Source organism: Branchiostoma floridae, chromosome 6 (genome assembly GCF_000003815.2).
Source record: "Branchiostoma floridae strain S238N-H82 chromosome 6, Bfl_VNyyK, whole genome shotgun sequence".
Taxonomy (NCBI): Eukaryota; Metazoa; Chordata; class Leptocardii; order Amphioxiformes; family Branchiostomatidae; genus Branchiostoma; species Branchiostoma floridae.
The window spans coordinates 9,806,318-9,832,831 of record NC_049984.1 but is presented as its reverse complement, the minus strand read 5'-3'; the positions used below and the strand labels follow the sequence as shown (position 1 = coordinate 9,832,831).

Here is a 26,514-nt window from a genome sequence, read left to right as displayed (position 1 = left end):
ACGTCGGCGACCGGTTCCTCGGACTTGCCTTGTCGACCACCGGTAGCTTAATCTGATCTCCGCTCCTCGTCGTCCCATCATCCTGCACCTGGTTTTAACCCACCTGCAGCCCCAACCTCGTGTCTGCTGAGTTGAAATGTACAAAAAAAAGGAATTGCACCAAACTTGAAAGCGTGAACATATTCTCGAAACATAGAAAAACACCATAGTTCTAACACAATCTGATCTGTATATTGCACAACCCCACGCAAACTCGACGTGAAACATCTGGAATGTGGATATGGTTACATTGCGTCCCAGATACGGACAACGTCCCAGATTACGGACAACAAACAATAGCCCCTTCAGATTAGTGCTTGATGGCCGGGGTGCGTGAGAGATGTCGAACCCACAAATTTAAAAAAAATTAAACAGCCCAAAAGAAGAGAAATTACGAATGTTGCATCGGCATGATAGCCACCATAATGAAAACGTACCTATTAACGTTGATCATATCCATACATACCTTAAGTTTTTTTTACAAGGGAATTGGAGTTTGCTCGTTTTTTGTTCTTGTTATCATTTGTAACGTACTTTTCGTTCCCCCCAAACTGTCCGACTGGGTCCTTTTATGGACATATGCCGCCGGCGTTAGTCGAACACAGTCACATTAAAAAAAACAACACCTACCTCGTTTTCTGCCCAAATTTTTAGAAGTACTGTCCTTGCCTGTTTACTTCCGGCACAAAACATATTGTGGTGATCCGACGGGCGGCAACACGTCTCTAGACTCTATGAAAAAGTCTAGGAGCTACAGCGGACTCCTCAGCGGTACAATTCCCAAAATAAATGTGGAAGAACTCCCAGAGACTGGTAGCCTGGATGCTACCCTGATCTCTATAAATTTCATCGCGCGGAGACTCTAACTCAGGGGGTTCCCAGGTCTGTTGTAGAGTTTTCTTCGGGCAGGTCGCCCCCTGGAACCGAGGAGTTGGTCTGTGTTATTCTGTAACTGTTTGAGTCCCGCCTACACACAGAAATTTGGCTAGTATATGCAAATTTCTCGACCGTGATTCGGTAAAAACGATGTAAATACAATTAATATTAATGACTATGCAAAATTTTATTTGTCAAGGCGGAAAACTACAGTGACCGGTTGAATGACACATTACGTGCCTAAGATGTTATTGCAAGATTACTTCGCCTGAACGCAGTCCTCAGCGTGACGACCCCGGGGTCAACTCTGGGGTTCATGCACCGGTCACGCACATGTCCCGTCAATCAAGCACCCCAAGGCAGGTGTAGCCTATGAAAAGACACAGCTGTTCAATGAGATCAGGCTTGGCTGCGACCGACCTGTAATGTATCCGTGGGAAAGCTCTGAGCTTTGGGACTTGTATTCCCTCAAAGGTGTGTTTACGCTTCCTGGCCATAGTGCCATGGGAACATAAATACCAACACGGCCAGATTAGCACTTAAACTTAAACTACTGTAGTATCCGCAACCCATGGTTGGAATTACGGGGGTCACTTCTACCGTATTATGTTGATTAAAGTTGCACAGATACAATATGTAGAAATTGGCTTTAATCTAGCCTTTGAAAGTGTCGTATTTGTTTCAGAGCATAGGTTACAGAGGTCAGTCTACAGGTGTGAGTACATTCAAAGCTGTCAACTAACTGATTGGATCTCACAGATATATATTTTTTCCAAACGTTTGGGTACTTTGACCTGTCGTTTTTCATTTTATTACGTAACACAGCAAATAATAAGTTTTTAAAATCCCGTGGCCAATTTCTGTATTCTGCGAGAACATCAAGAGACAGCCCTGTAGATAGAATCAGTCACGTTGGTATGTACAATATCATATAAATATACCTCTATTTCTCTTTCTATTGACAAATTAGATAAGTACAATTAGATTAAATGTATGCTATTCCATATACGTTATTACCTACCATGTTATACTGTATACCATTTAACATCATGATAGAATATCTACTTCTGTAGTTATATATAACTGTATGTGCCTAAATGTCCACCTTTTTTTATTCATAATTGTTATACAAATGTACTTACATGTGTTTAAATTCGCAGGTTTCTTGGAATGACAATTGTCATGAATGCATGTGTCTAACGTCAATCACAGACGTCATATTTGCATTTGTGTAAATTCCAATATTTCCTTCAATCACAGTCATTTTGCATTTGTATAAATTTCCGCCGTTCTTTGAAACGACCCCCTCCAATTTGTGATTGTGGGAAAATTTACCCAACAACTCCTTTGGGAAGTTGAAGATAATTCGGAAGTTTGGCCCCTGTCCATTGATCCAGCTGCAGGCTTCGGGTGACCTGTGGTGCCCCTAAACCATTTATTTGACTGAGCAGTCAATGTGATAGCTAAAGACCCAAGAGAGTGTAGCAAGTGTTACGATCACGTCCGGACGGTCCGGGATCACGTGGTGAGAGCAAGTGACCCTAGGCTAGTCCAGACGCCAGCCTCGCCAAGCCCCGCCTCCAGTATAAAAGAGCGGTACACAAACTCAACCCGTAACTCCTTCCATCCATAGTATTGTAATTCCGTGGCAGAAATACAAGATACTCTCAGAAGCTAAATCTATAAAATGCAAAACTAAGAGATATAGGAATTCCCAATGTGTACTAAGTTCACCTACAACAAATGTTCACAGTTGAAATGGACCATTCTGAGCAATTCCATTTTATATCAATTTTTGTTTCCACAATAAGTTTGTCCTGAGATTAAAGTCAAGTCTTGCTCTATAGCTTCATTTAACATGCGAATGCCAATGAAAGAGTCTATTCTCGCATAGTGCGGGTAATTCATATGAAAAAATAAATAAATTTTGGACTAAGGCTCAAAAAAATGCAAAAGTCAATTTTTGAGTAGAAGGGTTTAATATTGAACTGGTCCACCGAATTGAAGTTGCCACAAGAAGAGTCATTTCTCGCACGGAGGTTACTACTTTTTAAAGATTCAATCTTCAATTGGGATGATAATGCAAGAGTCATTTCTTTGGCAGGTCTTCAGAAGTGTTTTTGAATGTCGATTTTGATTTTTATGTTAATTCCCGCACATAAATTACTCACGCGCAAACCTGTTCTCGTATTAGCTGGAAAAAGCTAATATTACACTCTAGTGTATTGAGATATTGAGTTGTAAATGTTGGTGAATACGTACAAGTTGTATGTATTCACCAACATTCGGATACAAGTAAATCTCAGTATTTCCACGTTTTTCTATCAAAATAATACGGCTGATATCACTTGATACTCCAGTTTTAAAGTAAATTGCTTCGTCATTCATCATTGGCTAATATTTCTTCAAAATCTAACGTTAATTTAAAGTTTAATTGAAATAAATATGTCGCGAAAGGAAAAATGCCGGGAAAGGAATATATGCCGGGAAGCTTGTACTCGCCCCCAGACGACCGTTACAAAGAAAGATGCAAGTCATCGCGCGACGGGGCGTGAGCCGGGCTGCAGGCTGCCATCGCTGGTAGCGTTAATGACGGGAAGTTCGTAGTAGGAAGTTCGCACATCCATAGATCTACCAAATGGCTATATGTGTTTTAATGGGGCTTTGATACAGCCGAAATCTCACAGGCTCTCAGGGGGCGAGAACAAGCTTCCTGGCATATATTCATTTCCCGGCCTTTTTTCTTTAGCGTTCTAGTTTCCTTCCCGGCGTGTTCTCAGTTAAAAATCGCGAATCGACCTCCCCCTGACAACTTACGCCAATGCCCCCAGACAGGCAGGTGAAGGAGGCTAGAATTTTATTCCGTCCTCTTAGGGTCTTGTAACAACAGACAGTCCATATAAGTTAATTACTTAGAATCAACAGACATGTGCATAAATCAAGAGGAATCACCTTTAATATATCAGCATTTCAATCATGATTATATTCAATAAAGCAGTAGAGTGGCTTGTAACGTCACATCAAATGCAGTGAGGAAGAAGAGCATCATTGCTAGCTACTTTTTGGTAGTAACTACAGATGTACCATTTGAGACATCATCATACGAGCGTCCATTATGATTCTAATGTACTCTATAAGTCAACACTACAGTTTATGTGTACATCAATAAAGCCTAATTATCACATGTTGATTTTTACTGCTTTGTAGAATTTGTAATACAGAACAGGCTACTTGAAAGGCTATGAACAGTATGAATACAAAATTTGATACAGTTTCTAGTGCGAGATTAAAATCATTCATATTTTACGGCAATCGAACATTGGTACACTCCAACATTTTGATTATTTTAAGATGCCTTTCAATGATTCATCTTATGAACACACAGACACATCATTCTGTAGTTATATCATTTGCTTAGTTGATAAGCTAAAACCATTTATTGATAATAGTTATATGTGGCAAGATTACACTCACGATGTCTAATCCTTCTGGATTATTTCAGGAGCTCTGCAAAAATGCTGTGTACAGGGACAACATATGAGTATACATGTCCGTAAAAAAAATCTATCAAATCAAAGTTAAACTATAACCTAGCAAAGTTCTACTATACAAGACATAAACGGATCATCTATAAAGCTCATCGCAACCACTCATATGTCGTTGTAACGCATGCTTATAAAGTCTTTGACAACCATTGAATAGTGGATACCAACCTTACAAAGCTACTCATGGATACATTGTATATTGGCGCCATAGCAATAGTTATTTGTCTATTTTTGAAAGCACAGTCTGATTGCAGTTACACGTACAGTAAGACTGTTACGCACAAATCTCTCTCGGCTTGGCTACACACAGATAGGCAACTCAAGAGTCTCCTGTCCTGGGCAATTCTGACAACACTTAGTGCCTGATTCTCTTACAGTAGCCACAGAGATAGGTGAAGACAAGTTTCTTGTCATAAAGTTTTACAAAAAAGGTATCAGCGTGATTATAGTGGGCGCACAGCGATATCTGTCTATTGAAAATTAATGATTTGCATTGCCTAGATGGATTTGAACGATCCCCTCCGATTGTAATTTCTGAAGGAGAAGATGTTCATATGTGGTGTTGTGGATCCCGATGGACTGTCCCATGTAAGTCGTGGTCCAGTAGTGGTTCCATTTTCCATGTATATCCGCTCCGTAACCATATACGTCCACCTGAAGTGACAGATAGCAAAACAAGTTTCTAAAATAAAAAAAGTAGTTTCCAAAATGCCTTCCAGACCCTCTTGTCAATATAGGAAAAAGCATTGCTCTTTCACCAATAGCTTTGCATAAACTTTCACTGATACACAGACGTGTATACAAACACCGTCAAATATATATATATAACGTTACATCTTAAAGCCCCGGTCACAAAGCGCGTACGATTCCTTGCGATTCCTTCCGATGCGCAGGATAAGCGCAGTGCGACGTAAGTCGGAAGAAAATCGGAAGCAATGGTTTAAGTATATAAAGCCGTGGTCACAAAGCGCGTAGTGCATCGTACGATGAGGTCATAAGAGCGTGCCTGTGTCAATCGCAGTGAATCATAGTAAATCGGGGAGCGTCGTATGGCGAAAAATAGAGCTGAAATGGATTTTGAACATGTTCAAAATTTCGCTATCGTCGTAAGATTTTATTTGCCCCCATAGCAGAGTTCATTACGGCAATTTTTGTCTACTGATGAAGTTATAGATTTATGATTTTTTAGCATGTTGTGATGGTTTCAGTTTTCCCTGATATTGTCGATATTGACGAAAAGGGGAAATATATCAGTCGCAACTGCCACAGTCGCAACAAGAGAACAGCGCGCCCCGCACAGGTGATGCAGACAATTGTTTGATCGCTTCATGCACGTGAGTTTATAATTAGATCAAATCTCAGCTCTCGTCGGTCTTGGGTCAGTTTACCATAATCGTAATAACCATGGGGACAACTCGAACATAAAGGCAGGCTCTATGAGTCGGAAATATATATGATATAATGCTTATCATATGATTTTGTATGATGGCATATTTTTGTTGATAGCATATCATGATACGATCTTCGAAAGAGCCTGACACGAAGAGCCGGCAAGCAGGCCGAGATAACCATACCAGTACTCACGCTTGATTTGAACTTTTGCTTCTAATACTCTTGTTGTCATGGTCTTTTTAAATTTATTTTTACAGTTAGAGATATTATAGGAAGGTATTTAACAGCTATGTCCACATTTTGTTGGTTAAAGAAGCACAAAAGCGGTCAGACGGCTATACAGAAGAGACACAAGTGAAAAATCTTGCGACGCTGGAAAAATTTTGAACACCATCCGATGCGTTGCGATGGCTTGCGATGCTTACGATTTTCTTGCGATGTACTGCGCTCATCGTACGATATGCGAAATAGTCCATCGGAAGGAATCGTACGCGCTTTGTGACCGGGGCTTTACGTGACAATTCCTTATGACACATGACACATGATGCACGTAAACTATATAACCTTTTGTGACAATGTAGATCTCAACACAACGGCATGTAAAGCATCGATCAAAGTCATCAGTGGTGTCTTGTTCAAGCGTACTGCTTGCATTAACGACAACACAAGGCAGACATACAATCGATAAAATGAAGTATGTAGACGTCAATGGAACAGTCTTGCTAATGATTATAAAAGAGATAATGTAAGTAAAACATAATCCTAGCCGTTAGTTAGGCCAAGGAGGTTAAAAAAACCTCCTTGGTTAGGCTAGCCACATTCCTTCAACCCATATCTCGCCTATTCATATTCACTGTGTAGTGGCTACGTCAGCTGTGTGGAGTCGAATGTTTAGGACGAAATAACTTCAGCTATCAAGAAAGTTTCTCTTACCTCATCACACACGTGGACTGCAAACATGACCACTAAGGTGCCCGTGGATGGCCAGAGTCCCTGACGCTCCGTCCACTTGTCATAGACATACTTAAAAAACGCAGGATTGTACACCAGAATCTGTGGAGGGCAATCATATTTACATGTTGATGAGTTTCATATAGAAGGCTGCAAAATTATTCATATTGCTGGAAACGGACAACCAGTTCGAAGGAAAAAATTGCATATGAAGCCGGCTGTTTTTCAATGCAGCAGAGAAGTTTTCTTCTGCGATTTAGTAATGTTTTATTTCATCATCGGCTCACATATGTGTAGATTGATGAAATAGATGATAAAATCAAAGAGCTTTATGATTAGTTAATATGTGGAGTGACTAATCTATATGTTTTACCATTGATATAAGTCTCCCTTATTTATCCTACCAAACATGTCTTCCATATCGGAGTGAAAGGTTTTCATACGATCAAATATCCTGAAAACTATCAACCATAAATGTAACATTTCTTACCTTTGATTTATTCGTTTGAATTCTACTTTTCACCGACGTCCATGTCCTGAAACAAAGAGAATCGTCAGAATTGTCAGATGCTAACGGAACATTAGGCTAAGTCCGGTCTTCATAAGTGATGGAAAAGACAAGAACATTGTTCTGTTCTGTAAAAGGCTGACAGCTGTTGCCTTGTTTGCATGTTGCAAGAGGGAGGAGCAATACAGTGCGAAGACTTCCAAATTCTAGTTCGGAGTCACTTTAGGTAACCTTTACCGAGTAATAGACCCATCTGTAACAGCAGTCTTCATCCATTTGACATCTAGAGGTTTGAAGTTCACCAGTACAAAGCTGACGTCATCTGGTAGGTCTATGGAACTCTCTGGGTACATGAAATGGTGGGTGGTTCTGTGACCGACATCCTTCTCCCAACCCTTAGTAGGGGCACCGTTTAGTCTGTAAAAATACGTCATTTACACCACTCTCAGTGGATTTGTTGTATGTATATATGTATATGTGTTTGTGAATCCACAATTCTTTCCAAACATAATAGAAGCTTTTCACTTTAATTATTTCTACAACATTTACATGGCAGAGTGATTAACGTAATGCATGTTTTGTATAGATACCAGACTGAGTGCAATTTGAAGATACATGTACCTGTTTTATATATATTCAAGAAGCAATACTAAACACACATCGCTAAGTATACATGTATATGCAAGCATACCTGAGGATCAAGTCATACCCATCAATCTCCTCCCCATAGTTGGACTGCCTGAGGTTGCCAGAGTTGCCCACCACAGCGCAGCGGAGACACCCTGTGAGGTTACGGCTGGCCCACGGGTCGACATCTGGTGCTCCTATGTCAAATAACGCAGTCAGGAGGGGGGCGGGGTCCTCGTCCTTGATCCTTTGATTGCTCCTTTGAGCAACCAGATTCTGCAGAAATAGTTGAGATATTCTATGGTAATGATCAGTGACGGTAGCCTGGGTACCATCCGGAAACTAATTCGCTCCGGCGTTAATTACGCACTTTATACAGTCGCTTCTAGCTCTGACATTCATCATACACTATATACAGTCGCTTCTCGCTCTGACATTCATCATTCACTATATACAGTCGCTTCTCGCTCTGACATTTATCATGCACTATATACAGTCGCTTCTCGCTCTGAAATTCATCATACACTATATATAGTAGCTTCACTGCTGTTCCAGTAGAAGAAGCGAACATAGGAGCGAGCTGACTACCCCGGGGTGTTACCCAGGTTACAATGGGGGAAGAATTCCCAAGAAAAAGTTTCAAATACAAGCCAAATGGGAAGCGCCCCCTTTGTAGGCCCAGGAAATGATGGAGGGACAACATCGAAGAGACACTCAGTCTGACAAAGTACGGATTGGGCAGAAGACTAGACAGACTTGAATGGGAAATAGTAATAATGGGAATAAGAATGAGAAAGACGATGCTATCAGCCTGCACATGGGGAAGATGTAAGATGGATTAATACAATATGTAAACAGCACACAACTACACCCTTTTCAGACTGGTGAATTCTCTTCCAGGTCAAAAGAGCTTGGGGTTATTTTTTTTTATTTCACTACTTATTCAGTTCAGGCCGCTGAACTTGGACAAGGTCATGATCATTACCCTTTCTATACTAGGTTTCATTCGTCCGTTCATGCACACTAACATTCAATCTTAATATGTTCAACGAAACAGTCCTTACTCCAGCAAACTGTAACCAAACAATCTTAAAGTTGAAGCATGTTACGTACAAACTGTTCTATCAAATGCAAAGATGCCATCCTTACCATCCACCACGTCCTGGCGTCAGCAGGCAGCTCTATGTTAGCCCGTGACCAGACAGGCCTGATGTTGTCATCAAACCTGCTATCAAACCATGACGACCGTCCCTTCTGCCATATTCTCTTACATGTGGGCTGTACTGATTCAGAAGTGGTCACTGCTGCACTTTTGCCGATTAAGACTGGGTCTTCGTCTCCCCGAACCTCTCTTAACAACTGGTTTTCACTCTCTTTGTCTACATTATGGGGTGCAATGCTTTCCGTGCTTCGTGCAGGGCCAAGGGGGCATTTACACGGTTGCACGAAATAGTACACTGCGCCCACGATGGTCAGAGCAAACACTACCTTAGTAGTACCGGGGCGCCTTAGCTTCGCCATTAACATGTCGGGGGCAGATTTGTGACGTGTATTACAGAACCAATGCAAATGCAGAGTCGATGGTGAAGTCTATGGCTAGGTTCCGGGATTTCGAACTGATCTGTGATTTTGGAAATCTCCTTTCTTTGTAGCTCTTCCAATATCCTTAGTTGGAATACGTACATGTGAGTATTCTGTAGACAAGATTGAGAATAATAATAATATGTTTATTGCAAGTTCATGTCCGAGGGTTAATTGCAGGTACAAACAACATGTGTAATAAGGAAAGTACAAAGGTGATAAGAACTACATTCTATGACTATGCTGTGCTACTTAAGTGTATTATACTAGTTTTGTTGGGTTTGACTTCTTCTTTGTAGGCAGTGGAAGACGAATTTACCCAGCACTTTCATAATGTGTGGTTTCTTTGATATCTCATTGTCAGGGATAGTTAGAAAGTAAGCGTGTATTTTGGATATACACTCAAACTGTATGACCCCGAACAGGTAAACAACATGGCAGATGACATTTTTTTATTAAGATTAGTGATTAGATATATTTCGCTTTACCGTGAAGCTCATTTTTACCATTCGCTTTCTATTTCCCTCATATGTCTTCGGCAAAGACTAACATATACAAGATTTCACATACCTGGCGTTTGTTGACGTGGTGCTGTACATTATTGTTGTATCAGCCTTGTAGAGGCCCTTGCATGTGTTCTTGTGTGAATCATGCGGCACATGGGGTCATGCGTGCGTCTAAACTGGTAAATCCAGTTAGGCCATAGCAAGGTAAAGGTCATTTTTATGGCTGACATCCTGTACAAAGTGCAAAAATAATGAGATAGCGCAAAAACAAAAAAACAAGATGGGTAAAAAAACCAACAGGATGACTAAGTTTTCAAAATATTATTGTTTATTGTTTCTTTAGTTGTTGACAACTTTTCACAGTCTGCAACATCTACTCTTCCAGGAGTAATAATCACACATAACTGTTGGACACATAACATACACAACATATAACATGTCATTCAAAATATCATTAAAAAACACGCATGTGCCTTATCGAAATTGTAAAATACCTCATGTGTAATCAGCTGAAGTTATATATATAGAATAAAAACAAAGTGACAGTACAAAGGATCCCCTCTGACATTTTAGTTCCATTTCAATTCCAACGTAAATGCCTCAGGACAACCCTAGGCATCTCCTGGCGTAACCACGTCACAAATGAAGAGCTCAGGCGAAGAGCTAAGGTACCTCTGGCAAGTGAGACAGTCAGAAAAAGAAGACTAATGAGATTTGTTTGACATGTTTGGCGCCTATCAGATGAGAGAACAGCAAAAGCAGCTATGTCATGGGCTCCTATGGGCACCAGTCCCAGGGGTAGGTCAAAAATTACACTAAGACGAACAATCTTGAATGACGGAATGGAATTGGGACTGAACAACATGTAAAGCATGGCGGTAGCTGCTCAAAACCAACCCTATGGAGAAAGTACGCTCGCCGAGTTGACCAATGCAACTGTCATTTAATAACAGTTACAATATTGTATGTACACGGTAAATAGATACGTGTATAGAAGCCGAACTTCTATGTTAGAGTAGGTATATGATACTATTATGTATGTTCTGTCTCTGTTGTGACCTATACTTAGCTCGGTTGGGGAAAAATTAATTATACTGGTAACACTCTTGATTTCGCACAAATCTCATTGAGAAAATCAATCAGAATAATGGACGCAAACAAAGTTAAACTATACAACTCGTACTCTGAACCTTTATAAGGCTCATTACAGACTTACAAAATTTAGTGTATTTTGACACTTTTAATTATATGCAGTTTATCTCGAGCCTGATTAGGTTAGGTTAGCGACACGGTTAGGTTTCTCATTATGAAGCCGTGCAAAAAGTTACTTACATTTAGCTAACAGAGCCAACAGTAGCGTGATTACATACAGTGTATGAACGTAGACCTTTTATTGCACATTTTTGCCACACCGGGCTAACTACAGGTCACAACAAGACAAGAAATACGTTGAACAGAAACAAGACAAAAACTATTGTTAGATAAATTCAACTTCTCGCTTTTCAGTTATGGTGGAGATAAAATGACAGATATGTTTTATGATCGATAGTTTGTCTAGTTTCATTAGGAACATGAATTTTTTTACAGAACTTAAGTGTATGAAATAGGGGAATAGATTTTTTTACTAGACAATACAGTTCATTTCTCTCGTCTCTATAATAGCATACAGTGGTAACTAGTGATCTGCATTGCCTCTGTGGATTTTGATGATCCCCTCCAATTGCAGTTTCTGAAGGAGAAGCTGTTCAAATGAGGAGTCGTGGACTCCGATGGTCTGTCCGATGGTCTGTCCGATGTGCGACGGGTCCCAGTAGTGGTCCCAGATTCCGTGTTTGTCAGCTCCGTAACCATACACGTCCACCTGAAATAATAGACAAAACAGTTTCCAAAGGTCTCCATGAACCACTAGTCAACATAGAAAAAGGCATGGCTCTTTCACCAATAGCTTTACACAAGCTCTCGCTGTTCTATATTCCTCAAATGTTCAGGTACACAAACGTTGTCATCAAATAAAAAAACGTGTCTACCAACAAAAATAAAAATGTACATCTTTACCTGACAACCACCTTGTGACATATTACGCAAATAAAATGTAATAGCTCGTGACTATGCAGATCACCACACAACATCTATAGTATTGCAGCCATAAGGTTTATATATTGCAAAGATACATACAATACAGTGCGCCGTTCTCACTCACACTGATCATATAATGATATTAGGGCACAGCATGGCAGATATACAAACGATAACATAAAACGTATAGGCAAGAATGGGATCGCTTTGTGAATATATACTGCAAGTAAAACAAATACCACCATTACTTCAGCTAGCCCCATACCTTCAACTCATATCTGGCTCGCAATTATTTTAACACGATATGTAGTGTCCACGATATTACGTCAATGTGGAATGCAACCTTTAGGACAAAACATCTTTGGCTTTCAGTTATGTTTTTCTTACCTCATCACACACGTGTACTGCAAAAAGGACCACTAAGCTTCCTGTGGATGGGTAAATCGCGTGACGCTCCGTCCACCTGTCATGGATGTACTTAACGAAAGCAGGATTGTACACTAGAATCTGTGGATGGTAATCATATATATTATACGTTGATTTCCATATACAGCTAGGTAACGTTACTAAAGAATTATGTTGTTCATTCGTATGCTGGAAACACGGTTAAACAGCAGAATATGATGAGAGATAATCCGTTCGAAGGGAATGAATCTGAAAAATACTAGTAGTCTCTATACACTAAGTGAATGTGAATGATAAATGAAGCAGGATGTTTTTCAATGCAGCAAAGAATTTTTCTTTTGCAATTTAGTATAGTTTGTACATGTATTTCATCATTCTCTCTACCTATGTTATGGTTGAAATAGACAATGAAGTCATAGAACTTAAATCTTTACCAATTGTAATAAGGGGAAGTTTGTTTTTGAACTAGTTTTGAACTGTAATATCTATTATAACATAAAAGTTGGTGTGTTGGTGTGTTGGATATTACAATAAACTAATTCAAGAATGACTCTTACCAACACAGATGAACTTTCAAGTTAAGGTGAAGTTTGATTGTTTATTGATTGTAGAGTAAATATAAGTAGAAGTCTTTATTGGTTTCCTACCAAACTTGTCCTCCATATTAAACTGATGGGGTTCCTACGATTCAATGTCCTGAAATTAATGTAACATTTCTTACCTTTGATTTATTCGTTTGAATTCTACTTCTCACTGTCATGTATGTCCTGAAACATAGAGTTAAAATTGTCAAAAGACTTTCCACGAGTGAGGATATCGAAACAGTAGGCTACCAGTCATGTAAGCATGCAGTGATATAAAAGACTGTTAACGACTGGCACAAATGGCATTGTTTGTATGTTGCAAGAGGAAGGAGAAAAGCAGTGCGAAGACTTCCAATAACTAACTCAGAGGTCCACTTAAAATTTTCAAGTAACCTTTACCAAGTAATGGACCCATCTGTAAGTGCAGTCTTCATCCATTTGAGATCTAGAGGTTTGAAGTTCATCAGTACAAAGCTGACGTCATCTGACAAGTCTATGGCGCTCTCTGGGTACATGAAATGGTGGGTGGTTCTGTGGCCGACATCCTTCTCCCAGCCCTGAGTAGGGGCACCGTTCATTCTGTACAAGGAGTCAATGCAAAGGTCATTTTTGACTCTCAATGGATTTGTGTATGTGTGGGTTTGTGAACTCCACAGTTGCAAAACACAATGGGAGCTTTTCATTATCTTTACAACACTGTATGAGTGACTAACGTCATTTTTCTATCTTTGATCTTGATGACAGTGACGACCCCATATCTTTACTAAACGATTTGACATCACCTTTGCAACCGGTGCATTGATTGTGTCATTTTTTATGCAAATTAGTTCCTCAATTGCATAATCAATGCTCCTCAATTGCATAATTAATGTTCAATGATGTTCACCTGTACAAAACTACGGCAGTGGGATTATGATATTTTCTCATTAATCATGCATATTCTATCTAATTTGCATAATATCTATCAACATTCTTCTCTTTCTCAGTTACAAATATCATCATCATCATCACATCATCATCAGTTACAAATATCACATGTTGCAATAGTCCTATAATGGAATAGAGCAGGTCATTTCCATACAGCTTATATTCGAGAAGCAATGATAAACACCCATCGCTAATGACTAGTATACATATAGGCAAGCGCACCTGAAGATCAAGTCATATCCATCGATCTCCTCCCCATAGTTGGACTGCCTGAGGTTGCCAGAGTTGCCCACCACAGCGCAGCGGAGACACTCTGTGAGGTTACGGCTGGCCCACGGGTCGACATCTGGTGCTCCTATGTCAAATAATGCAGTCAGGAGGGGGGCGGGGTCCTCGTCCTTGCTCTCCTGGATAGCCTGTAGAAAGAGTTGAGATAGCTTATGGTAATAATCAGTTCACACATCATTTATGAGAACAAAGTAATTAAGTTCAGCACAGCTGCTAATGATGGGGTGTTAGTCAGAGCATAGATTAGAAAAAAGAACAACACACAACATTCTTTTCGGACAATTGACCTTTACCTCTGTTCAAGGAGTTTGAAAAAGGGGAACCTCCTTGCTCTGTTGTATGTTCATCTGACCCTGACCTCAATGAAAAGCGGCCTGCAGGCCGATTAGAGCTTCTCATGAATAAATAACTTTCAACAAACAAACGAAAAAGCCCTTACTCTAGCAAAATGTTACCATACAAGCATACGCTTGAAGCATACGTACAACTTGTTCTATCAAAGTGCAAACTTTAAGAGACAACCCTTACCATCCACCACTTCCTGGCGTCAGCAGGCAGCTCTATGTTAGCCCGTGACCAGACAGGCCTGATGTTGTCATCAAACCTGCTATCAAACCATGACGACCGTCCCTTCTGCCATATTCTCTTACAAGTGGGCTGTACTCGAGAGGTCCCTGCTGCAATTTTGTCGACTGATACTCGTTCTTCCGTTCCTAAGAACCGGTTGTCACTCACTTTATCTAAATCAAGGGGCGCAGTTCTCTCCTTGCTTTGTGCAAGGCCAAGGGGTGACTTCCGGGGTTGCACGAAATAGTACATTACGCCAACCATAGTCAGTACAAACAGTGCCGTGGTAACAGGGTGCCTTAAATTCATCCTTAACATATCGGGAACTTTCTTGACAACTGCTTGTCACTCTGAGTGCTTCGGGTAAGTTGTGTTTTCCCAGGTGGTACGCCTATTAACAATATCGGTGTAGCGAAGAGCGTTACTTGGTGCATACTCGTAATTATCATGTAAGCGTCAAGGTACAAATTTGTCTTTGCATTACGTAAACGATGAAAAGTAATAAGCGGTGACGTCCGTAGCTAGACTTTTGGAATCACTAAGTGGTCTGTGGGTTTGGAGTTTTCCTTCCTTTTCAGCTTTTTCTTCAATACCAGTGTCCTGTAGACAATATGACAAAATGTTACACTTTGCATGTCTTCAAGGTCTTGTAAACGTATACATGTCAGCATGCCGCGGCTGTGAGACTTTTTTTCGCGCAAATGCAATCTTTCAAAGATTAAGTGGTGCTTGCAAGTACATGCAGATGATAATGACTGTGTTCGTCAAAGACTAAAATACATATTGTCATCAAGTTTTTACATACCTGGCACTTCTGGAAGTGGTCTGTACCGTACTGTTGTGTTAAACTTTACGGTCCGCCATGATGTGTCCCCGCATGACTGGGCCCGGGGTCATCTCAACTGGTAAGTCCAGTTCGGTGCCTTTCAGCGTCAAATCATTGACTCTATAGCTAGCCCGATTAGGCCAATGATCCGAGCGAGAGAGGCCATTAGTTGTATTACACAGACTACACTGATACTGATCCTTGACAATTCTTTGTTTAGGCGTCGAAAATTCCTGTCAAAGCTTGCTTTTGATCAAGGTTTATTTAAACAATTTGCACCATACTTGGAACAAGATTGGGGGCAAATGACATGTTCAAATTGCTACATAGGTATGTAGGACCCATGTAACAATATTAGCTGTATTGGTTCGTCGACGTCACTTTCTACACTGAGCGGTCGCTAAAGGTGGTCTTAAGTGGATTATGTTGTTCTATATGACTCAATCGATGGATATACAGTTAAGCCACTGATTTTCTACTTGAACTAATGTTCGTAATATCCGTAAATAACTTCATCAGGTTGGCAATTATTCATATAGTAAGGTTCTTTTAGCACAACCAGAAAATAACTTACTTCCGACGTTTCGGTGTCTGTCAGACACCATCATCAGGGTGGAATGACGGGAACTACTTCTTGCTGCTACTTATAGCCGATGTAGGTGGCGTTGCAGCAGCAAGAATGCCATCCCAGACGTGGCTCAGCTTTTGTAGATTACACCGGGTCGATCGGTTACAATACGTCACGAGCGCTAGCTGACCTTTTGGCCCCTTTGGTTGGGAAAACTGAGCACCATATCAAAAACTCCAAACACCTCGCCGAAGAAATGGCTAGTATCATAGTAGAAGAGGGTGAGATGTTTGTATCTCATGACGTAGTGTCACTTTTCACTAACACTCCAGTGCCAGAGACTCTCAACATCATCAAGGATAGACTACTGGCTGATACTGACCTCAAGAACAGAACCAAGCTCCAAGTGGAGGACATTATGGAGTTGTTAACGTTCATAGTCACCACCACTTATTTCAGTTTTAGAGGCAACATTTACCAACAACGGTTCGGTACAGCGATGGGAAGCCCCGTCTCCCCGGTTCTAGCTAACCTCTTCATGGAATGGCTAGAACAGCAGGCCATGGCCACAGCTCCGGTGAACTGTAGGCCGAAACTTTGGAAGAGATATGTGGATGACATCATGGAAATTATAAGACAGGGGACACAACATGAACTTACCGACCACTTAAACTCCATAGACCCCACGGGTAGTATCAAGTTTACCCATGAGGAAGAAGATCAGGGCACTCTACCCTTTCTGGACACCTTACTAGTGAGGAGAGAAGACGGCACGGTGAAACTTTTGGTCTACAGAAAAAAGACCCACACAGACCAGTATCTAGATTTCAATTCCCATCATCCGCTCCACCAGAAACTAGGAGTAATCAGAACGCTGATGGACAGGAGCAAAACAGTGGTCACAGAGGAAACAGACAGACAACAAGAGGTCAAACACATCAAACAAGCCCTGTCACTCTGTGGTTACCCAGACTGGACTTTCAAAAGAGTGCAACATCAGTCCAATAAACCCAAACCCAAGAAAGAAAAGAAGAAAGAAGAACAGAAGTCTAAGGGCATGATCATCATACCTTATGTCAAAGGCATTACAGAGACACTTGAAAGGATCTTCAGAAAACATGCCATTGCCACGGCAGTTAAGCCCAAGACCACGCTCAGAAACTTGTTGGTGCATCCCAAGGACAGACTGGAAGACTCCTCTAAAACATACTGCGTCTACAAGATTCCGTGCAAAAGTTGTGACAAGGTGTACATTGGAGAGACGGGCAGGACTTTCAACACCAGACTTGAAGAACACAAAAAGGAGGCACAAAACAGCAAAGGCAGTGCATACACAAGATCTCAGAAGAAGGCAGCAGAACAAACAGAGAACAAATCGGCAGTCACAGACCATATTCATAGAAACAATTGCGTAATAGACTGGGAGGGGGCAAGAGTCATTGACAGAGAGGAAAACAGAAGAACTCGATGGATTAAAGAAGCAGTTTGGATCAGAAAATCAGTGCCAGTCATGAACAGAGACGAGGGGGGATACAAGCTGAGCCACGTCTGGGATGGCATTCTTGCTGCTGCAACGCCACCTACATCGGCTATAAGTAGCAGTAAGAAGTAGTTCCCGTCATTCCACCCTGATGATGGTGTCTGACAGACACCGAAACGTCGGAAGTAAGTTATTTTCTGGTTGTGCTAAAAGAACCTTACTATATGAATGTTCGTAATAGTTTACTTCAGTGATGTTGATGAGTAACTTTACCTTTGAACTATAAACTTTATTCACCTCTCGTAGCGGCGGCATTTTCGTGCCCATTGCATTGTCTTGGTTGTCGTGGACATACGTGTATGTTAGTTTTAAATAATGATTAGAGTACTAGAAATAAGTTTAGATGGTGCAGATGTTTATTACAAAAATGATAAAATAAAACAAACTATTTATTCCTACTCAATTGTAAGAACGTAACAGGACCCAAAGATAACTTAAATGTTAACGTTTCTGGTTACATGAGTAGAACTGAAGCAGCATAACGTTATCTTCTAAATCAGAAATATGCTCGAGACAGGCACTCCATTCGGTCTACAACTAGTCTAAGGTGAACCACCAAATAGGGGGAGGGGGCTGCCAAAATATGTTTGTTCTATACCCCCAACCAAACTGCTATGAGGGAAAACATCGTGCCAAACCTGAAAAGTGCAAAGGCACACTGCAGAACTTAAAGTATCTAGGGCCGTGTGTGCTGTGTATGGCTGGGGAAAAGGCCATATGTGCATGCGCTGTGAAAGGACAGGTGTGTTTACTTTATTTGGGTGTATGGCTTATGTGTAATGTATTGTGTTCAGCGTCAGGGGCATGTTTGTTTACATGTGTGTAGTGTAGTCTGTTCAGTCATCGATCTGGTGACGCTATGAAGTCCTTCCAGATGACTCTTTCGCGCATGAGAGACATGAGGTCCCTGTCTGAACTGAACTGTGTAGTATGTAGATGTTCAGGACCAAGGACAGGCATGTTTGCCTTGTAGACAATGAATGAATGTAGGAATCATTTCATACCGTTATGGCGACCGTAAGCAACGAATAGCTGGGGTTGATTGACTAACGCTGAGTCTATCGTTGCTAACCAATGGCAGAATGGTGCAATATGTGCTGTAGGTGTTAGATTTATACACTACCATTGATCAATGCATTAAAGTAGCATCTCTACCAGTAAGAACACTTGAAAATGACCAATCACAGATAACAAATCAAAATCTTTCCACCTGGAACAATGGCACATGTGTATAATGGTTAATTTGTCCACCCAGTGAGGCTCCCATATGGTACATCAGTGCAATGTTATAGCTATTGTTTTCCTTTCAGTTATGGCCAGTGATGTAAATTTTATTGATGACATTAACATTGATTTTCACCTAACTAAAAAAAAAACAACAACTTTTGGTTCCCACTGTAACATACTAGTACACTGAATATAGAAACACTGAATATAGGAAAAACATGTTGTAAACACGTTTATCAGTTGCACAGCAAATCATCCATTGCTATTGTTCAAAGTTTGGTTTCCTGTTCAAAGTTTGGTCTTTTAGTATCACTCCAGATATTGGCATGACTAGGTCTGAACTATTGATCACACGAGTAGATGCTCGCTTGGCATTTGATGCTATACACAGCAAGCGGTTTAGTACTAGATATGCCATATAATGATAATATTCAAAGTTTCGTCATAGTGCTGGCCCCTTGCAACTTTCCTAGGGACTGCAGAGGCCATTTTTTGAAAGTTTAAAACAGGATACCTTGAGATGGAAGCGAAGGTTCATTTTTATGTTTGATATGCATGTAAGTTATGCAGAAGCAAACAGCCAATGACAGCAAACAAGGAAACGGTATTTCAGGAAAATGTTTCCAAACATTCTTTATCTTTGTATAGCAATGCTTTCATGCTAAACTAAATCCATTAAGTACAAGTATGTTGTCCTTAAATATTTCCACTGCTGACAGCTTTAGTCTCATCGCAGTCATTCACTGAAACAAGAGACAACACAGAAGTCAATTTCATGTACAGGGATCTTAGTATAGCCAGGGAAAATGTAGCAAAAACGTTATATACAGATGCTTATCCACCAGAATTGAGAAGTGATTCAATGTCATAAAATCAAGAGGAAATCACTTTTAATTTCAGTTTTTCAGTCATAATTATATTGACAATGTGTACAACAATTTGATCAAGGAGTGTGTCATTGCAAGGAACATACACTAGAATCAGATTTGCTCAAAAAGCAGGGCATTGCTACATTTTTGGTTATACATGTGTCTACAGTGGTGCCATTTGCTAAAATATAAAGCTTCCATTTGACGTAGAACAGTTGATACTGTTTACTACAGGTATATAATGTTGCTTCAAGATTCTGTAAATATAGAATAAACCATACATCTGCAAATATGTCCTGTTGTTTCATTTATCACATCATTTAGCTACTTTCATCGATACAAAGGCAAAAATTTATAAGCAACAGAGGAAGATTAGTTCAATCTTTATGTAAATGACTAGACCTCATCACAAAAGTGGTTCAAAATAGGCAAAATAGATATTACAATTGTGAGTCCTTCTGTCAATCTATACTGCATAGGACTGCATGCTTAGGAACATGTGCAAGCAATGATGACCCTTTGCAGGAATTGCATCACTGTGGCTATAGTTGTACACATGTTACTAGTACATGTAATAGCATGCTAAATCAGTTGTGATGGGAGATGCCATTACATCTGTTACAAGCATGCCAACACCATGCACATTCAGTTTGATATCACAGTGATTTGCCTTAAATTACAATTGGTGAACAAGTATATCATCAACATACTGTTGATCATTGTTTAATCATCACACTTAGTGGTCTAAATTACATATAAATCATTGTCAGAAAAACTATCATGATTATGAAATCAATGTTGATTACTATTCTATAGTACAACACACACTGTGAGCTATTATAAGGTTGTAATTTACAACAACCTATGCATTAAATATTGATTGCCCAGAATGCATAACAAAATTTACACCAATGACAGTTGAGAAGCAATTCAATTAAGCAGCTGGTCATAATAAGATTTCATTTTATGATTTCACTGAAAAAGTAAACTACTGGTCTTGAGAATGATTCTCAAGCTTTAATTACTTCGTGAGATAAAATCAAAAGTCTGGTTACTGATACATGCAGCAAAATCACAGATACTCAACAAGAATCTAGATAGACAATTCTGGCAATACTTGGAATCTAATGCTAATAAGAAGCCACACAACTGTGTAGAAGTGATTATCAAGTGTAGAAGTGGAATCACTCTGATTAAGAAGCTGTGCAGGAAAGCTATGTGGTAGATCCAGTAGCAGGTTGATTAATTATATCACACATATGGGTGCCTCTTTACTTGTTAGCTGCATTGCCTCTGTGGATTTTGATGATCCCCTCTGACTGCAGTTTCTCCAGGAGGACTCGTTCGAATTCGGAGTCGTGCACCCCAGTGGACCGGTGGGCTGCTCCAGAGTAATGCGTGGTCCAGTAGTGGTTCCAGTTCCCAAGTTTGTCAGCTCCATAACCATACACATCCACCTGTAGGAACAGATATGAGAAATACAGAATTTCACTTCACATTTACACATTTCTAACTAGATCAGTTAATTGTTGTCAAGATACACCTACAATATGCACAGGAACCCAGTAGACTATACCATTTTTTTCACCATGAGGATTAGTGGAACTTACATACAAGACTGTGTGTATGCTATTGACCTTACAAGGTTACATGTTTCTAACAATTGAGCTTTCCAATCATTATTTTCGTTACCATGGCACATGTCAAAATATCTATCAAGAAGGTACACCTAAAAAAACTATAACAAGTGCAATGTAGTCTTTCAAAACCTTCTGGAAAACTGTTGGTTAAAAGACTGTGTGGTTAAACAAAAGGACCATCAAGGAGAAGAGAACAAAAACAATATATTTTCTATCACTTTATACAAGGTATGGGGAAGGAAACATAATAACAAGGCATTCTGGTAAGTAAAGGAACCAAAGGGTGCCAAAGAATTATTAGAAAGCAGTTGCCATAGTAGCCACCACCACCAGAAGCACAGGCGTTAGAAGGCTGGCCAGTGAACCTACACACGTGATGCAACAAGCAGTTTGCAGCAGTCTACAGAGAGCCTGCATCCCTTCTGTGTACTCTCACTATCCCTTCTGATCCCAACTTGGCCAGGACAGTGGCCTCATAACTGACATTTTTTGATTCTACATGAGAAGATTCATAGTAATGATTCCAGTGGCCATTCACATCTGCTCCAAATCCATACACGTCCACCTGGAGATATACATTGGAGGGGAAACTGTCAGATGTTTTGTCTTGTATGTTTGTCTGAAGTCACAGAAAAATGGTGCACATGAATGCTCCAACTCGCTCAACTAGACTTGTTCAAATTTATGCTATGTTTTTTAATGGAATAGCTATGGTGCTGAGCCTATTATGTGCATGTTCCATGCACTAGACCTTCGCCGTACAAAGGACCCACCCATGTACTAAGTGTGTGCTGTGTACAACAGAAGCTAGCAGGCAGAGGAATAGCTACGTACATGTGCATTCTGTTGAGCCTATTAATTATGTGCATGTTCCATGCACTAGACCTTCACTATACAAAGGACCCACTCATGTAACAACTGTGTGCTGTATGTATACAACAGAAGTTATTATGCAGAGGGTGAAAGTGCTGCTGCACACAACCAAAAAACAGGGAAAAGTGAGCTTCATTGTACAGCAGCAATGTTATACCTAACCTTCAACATTCTGGCCTATCTACATGTACTTGTGTTAATGTTGTCATGCCGCCTGAGTAGTCATCTGTGGAGTTTGAAACCTACTCAAAATGCCATCACCATCAAGCAGGTACCTCCCCCAATGAATAGAAAGAAGTCAAAATGTGGAAATTAGTAGGTATGTTAAATTCTCCTCAGTTCCTTTGTAACACATAGCCAAATCTGAAGACTGCATGCACCAACATACTGTATACAAATTTTGTACTGTATACAACATACTGTATACAAATTTTGCATCAAACCTCCTTACTTACCATTGAGGGAAAATATACTGCTTCAACTTTTCGACTTACCTCATCGCACACGTGTACTGCAAACAGGATAACCAGGCTGCCTGTGGAGGAATACCTCCCATGATGCTCCGTCCACTTGTCGTTAACGTATTTGAAGAACGCAGGATTGTACACCAGAATCTGTTGAAGGAAATTATTTCGATTTTCATGCAAAAGCCTCAGTCAACCACAATATGTAAATGTAGGGCTATAAAGGGAGATGAATTCTGAATGAAAATTATCAAAAGGTAAATGGCAAGTAAAGCATTTTTCCATGCATATGTTTTCTTTTGCAGTTTAGCAAACTCTAGATCTACTACATCATAGTACATGTCACTAATTTCAACATTGTCAGGTACAGCAAAATGGTACAACAAATTCAAGCAAGTCTACCCTTAGAAGAGTTGTTTTCTCAAAGGACCCTACTAAAAAGTAAAAGTGTTGACTAGAAAATGTAAGCAAAGCATTTCTGACCTTTGTTTTGTTTGCTTTAATTCTGCCTTTTACACGAGTCCATGTCCTGAAACAACAAAGAGTCAAATGGTCAAGAATCTTGTCATGGGTGAAAATGGTGTAACAAAATAATCTTATACAAGCGATTGTTGCTTTTTTGTTAACATTTGGGGTATTCAAAGAATGGTAGGCAAAAGAATTAGATTACTAATTGATATTGAATTAGCTAATCATTACTAATAAACTAATCTTTGGACCTGCTTTACTTCCTACTACAGCATTACAGTGACATCATTCTTCTGATTACTCGTATTCTGTGCATTATTGCCAGAGATAAAAATGACGGGGGCTCTGTTTTCTTAGAAAATCAAGGAAAATTTGTCCTCATAAGTTACATGCACAAGGAGTATGAACAAGACTTTCGATGTCCCCACATAAAGTTCCAGAGACAAGCAGATTTCACCCCTCTTACCGAGTAATGGACCCATCTGTGAGGGAAGTCTTCATCCATTTGAGATCTAGAGGTTTGAAGTTCAGCAGGACGAAGCTGACGTCATCTGGCAGGTCTGTGGCGCTCTCTGGGTACATGAAATGGTGGGTGGTTCTGTGGCCGACATCCTTCTCCCAACCCTTAGTAGGGGCATCGTTCATTCTGTACATAGAGCGAATAGGTAATATTTACACTACCGTACGGAACATGTCCAGATGACCAGGTCCAGGTTCGAACCTGAACCTTATTATCTGTGAAATAAAACTTGTAAAGGGGCGAGAGCCACAATAGCCATCTTCAAGTAAACAACACTAACTGCCTCTGTTTTGGACCAAGTTTTTGACTGGAGAAACGTAGTAAAATGTCTAACATCTCTCCTCTGCTCTGAGCTCTTCCATTTTCCTGGACCTGTAAGCCCCAAAGCATTTGAATGCCTGCCGGTATAATCTATTCATTCCCTAATAGGTCCAAAATTTGGTCAGCTGATTTTTTTCAGGTCTGTTTTTTTCCGGATCAGTCCGACAAGAAAAACAGTTTTGTATGTACCGGTACCCACCACTAGTGTATACATGCATGTCTCCACAAATGATTCTATATTATGTTATTGTATATATTTCCAAGAACCTAACCATGTGTGCAAGCTTCCAACTTTTATGATCAACGATTGGAACCACACCTGAAGATCAGGTCATATCCATCAATCTCCTCCCCATAGTTGGACTGCCTGAGGTTGCCAGAGTTGCCCACCACAGCGCAGCGGAGACACCCTGTGAGGTTACGGCTGGCCCACGGGTCGACATCTGGTGCTCCCATATCAAATAACGCATTCAGGAGGGGGGCGGGGTCCTCGTCCTTGTGGCTCTGAAGACTCTGCAACAGAAGATGATAACGATCATAGTTCATACTTCATACACTATTTTCAGACTGTTGAGTTTTCTTACTGATTTATGGCACTAAATCTTATCCTTCAGGATATTTCAACTTCAGGATATATCTTGCATCATCAGCATGGGAACATTTTTGTCCTCCTCCTCCTCAAACTTGGTATCTATCCAATAACACTAGCATACCAACATGGTTCTGCGTTACTATGTAACATTATACACATCAGATCCTACTCAGTACCACTGTAACATATGTATGTAACCTGTTCTATGGAAAGAGACAACCCTTACCATCCACCACTTCCTGGCGTCAGCAGGCAGCTCTATGTTAGCCCGTGACCAGACAGGCCTGATGTTGTCATCAAACCTGCTATCAAACCATGACGACCGTCCCTTCTGCCATATTCTCTTACATGTGGGCTGTACCACTACAGGCGGAGTGGGTACCACTACAGGCGGAGTGGTCACTGCTGCACTTTTGTTTGCTTGCAGTTGCACTGGTTCCCCGTCTCCCTGGAACTTTCGCCACCATCTCGACAACTGGCTGTTGTTCTTATCGTCCTCATCTGGGGGCGCTGTTCCCCCAGTCTTTCGAGCGATTGGAGATTTTCCGGGTTGCACGTAATGGTACATTGCACCCAGCATGATCAGTACGAACACTATCGTGGTAATGAAGAGCTTGACGGTCATCCTTATCATATTTACAGCAAGGTCAGGGTCCTTAAAATGTACTACGGAAATGTGAAGTAGAAGATCCGAAAGCAGTCAGGTTCTTGAAGTGGTCAGCGAGTTTGGAATGTTCATGGCTTTCTCCACATCCCAAGTTAGAGCTCAAAGCGACCTGTACAAAGAAAGGGAAAAGACATGAGCTTATCAATATTATTTACGTTATTATTATTATCATCATATTTTGCACCCATCCGGTATCTGTGAACAAACTAATCCAAAGCAGACCATAGTTACGAGCGATTGCTGTTGTTGTTTATATCCGGGTATTAGACGGTTGTTGCCTACCAGGACGTCAGTAGATTGGATCAAACATTGATATTCAACTTAGCGGCTCAAATTACTGGTTAATGTGTAAAATTCATCTTTTGCTAAACACCTGCTTTTTGCCTACCACAAGTTGCGTCACCGTGACATCATCGCGATCGCTCGTATTCTTCTTCTTCCATTAGCACAGAAGATACGTTATTGTTACTCATAAGGAGACACAAATATACATGTCTGACATTGTCTAACTGATCGTCACTCAAAGAAAGGACGCACACCTGTGCTGCCCTACGGCCAATTAGCTACGCTTGGATACCACAATCGTACCGTGTTTTTCCGGAGATATGAACCACATTGGAAGTGATAGGTACCACATATTGAGCCACAAAATACAACGGATGAGCTGTGAGTTCGAGAAAGAAGCTTATGCCTTACCTAAAGATGACATTCCATCTTGTTTGGCACAGTTAGTTCAGATAATAGTGACAATCGGCCATTTTCCTGGCAGTGCGCTGTGATGACGTGATTTGGAGTAGCCCATTCATTGATAGGGGGAAATATTTTTTATAAATGGATAAATGAATAGTATTGCTGAGATTGAGATGCTGAATAAACAAACTACAAAAGTTGTAATATTGTTTTAAAGTAAAAAATTACACAACCGATCATAAAGAGACTTTCTGGTATGTCATATTTTTAGTTATACAGTAGTCTCCCCCTCCTTTGAAAATGGTTGGTATACTCAATTTTGGACTGTGCTACTTTAAAATTGTATGTAATATAGGGGTGGACTGTGTACAAAACGG

At 40.4% G+C, this 26,514-nt stretch overlaps 2 protein-coding genes across 5 annotated transcripts; both read right to left on the bottom strand.

The window, feature by feature from the left end:
- Positions 1-3,940: 3,940 nt before the first annotated feature.
- LOC118417520 (CMP-N-acetylneuraminate-beta-galactosamide-alpha-2,3-sialyltransferase 2-like) lies at positions 3,941-10,536 on the bottom strand. The gene is made up of 7 exons (XM_035823104.1): positions 10,090-10,536; positions 9,088-9,632; positions 8,003-8,214; positions 7,549-7,728; positions 7,294-7,339; positions 6,786-6,905; positions 3,941-5,114 (listed from the first exon to the last, which is right to left on the bottom strand). Exons 2-7 carry the CDS (start codon positions 9,463-9,465, stop codon positions 4,941-4,943), a joined length of 1,110 nt encoding a protein of 369 aa, XP_035678997.1. The 5' UTR covers positions 9,466-9,632; positions 10,090-10,536; the 3' UTR covers positions 3,941-4,940.
- Positions 10,537-10,956: 420 nt separating this feature from the next.
- LOC118417518 (CMP-N-acetylneuraminate-beta-galactosamide-alpha-2,3-sialyltransferase 2-like) lies at positions 10,957-26,268 on the bottom strand. Of its 4 annotated transcripts, XM_035823103.1 has the most exons (9): positions 26,144-26,268; positions 25,129-25,556; positions 18,015-18,019; positions 14,834-14,950; positions 14,240-14,433; positions 13,490-13,669; positions 13,228-13,273; positions 12,489-12,608; positions 10,957-11,886 (listed from the first exon to the last, which is right to left on the bottom strand). In XM_035823103.1, exons 2-9 carry the CDS (start codon positions 25,412-25,414, stop codon positions 11,701-11,703), a joined length of 1,134 nt encoding a protein of 377 aa, XP_035678996.1. In that variant the 5' UTR covers positions 25,415-25,556; positions 26,144-26,268; the 3' UTR covers positions 10,957-11,700. The 4 variants fall into 4 exon arrangements, with proteins under 4 accessions (XP_035678996.1, XP_035678995.1, XP_035678994.1 ...); XM_035823102.1 differs by lacking the exon at positions 18,015-18,019 and having other exon boundaries at positions 14,834-14,921; positions 25,095-25,556; XM_035823101.1 differs by lacking the exons at positions 12,489-12,608; positions 13,228-13,273; positions 13,490-13,669; ... (1 more) ...; positions 14,834-14,950; positions 18,015-18,019 and adding exons at positions 22,910-23,029; positions 23,363-23,408; positions 23,814-23,993; positions 24,508-24,701 and having other exon boundaries at positions 25,007-25,556.
- Positions 26,269-26,514: the final 246 nt, after the last annotated feature.

Bases quoted from the DNA above. Each gene is read 5' to 3' on its own strand.
- LOC118417520 (XM_035823104.1), bottom strand. From the start codon at position 9,465: ATGTTAATGGCGAAGCTAAGGCGCCCCGGTACTACTAAGGTAGTGTTT. The intron at 7,340-7,548 runs GTAAAGGTTACC...TCTTTGTTTCAG, and splicing joins ACAGATGGGTCTATTACTCG to GACATGGACGTCGGTGAAAA. The intron at 6,906-7,293 runs GTAAGAAATGTT...TGCCCTCCACAG, and splicing joins TTCAAACGAATAAATCAAAG to ATTCTGGTGTACAATCCTGC.
- LOC118417518 (XM_035823101.1), bottom strand. From the start codon at position 25,414: ATGATAAGGATGACCGTCAAGCTCTTCATTACCACGATAGTGTTCGTA. The intron at 23,994-24,507 runs GTGTGGTTCCAA...CTCTATGTACAG, and splicing joins GGATATGACCTGATCTTCAG to AATGAACGATGCCCCTACTA. The intron at 11,887-22,909 runs GTAAGTCGAAAA...CTATTATTTCAG, and splicing joins CAGTACACGTGTGCGATGAG to GTGGACGTGTATGGTTACGG.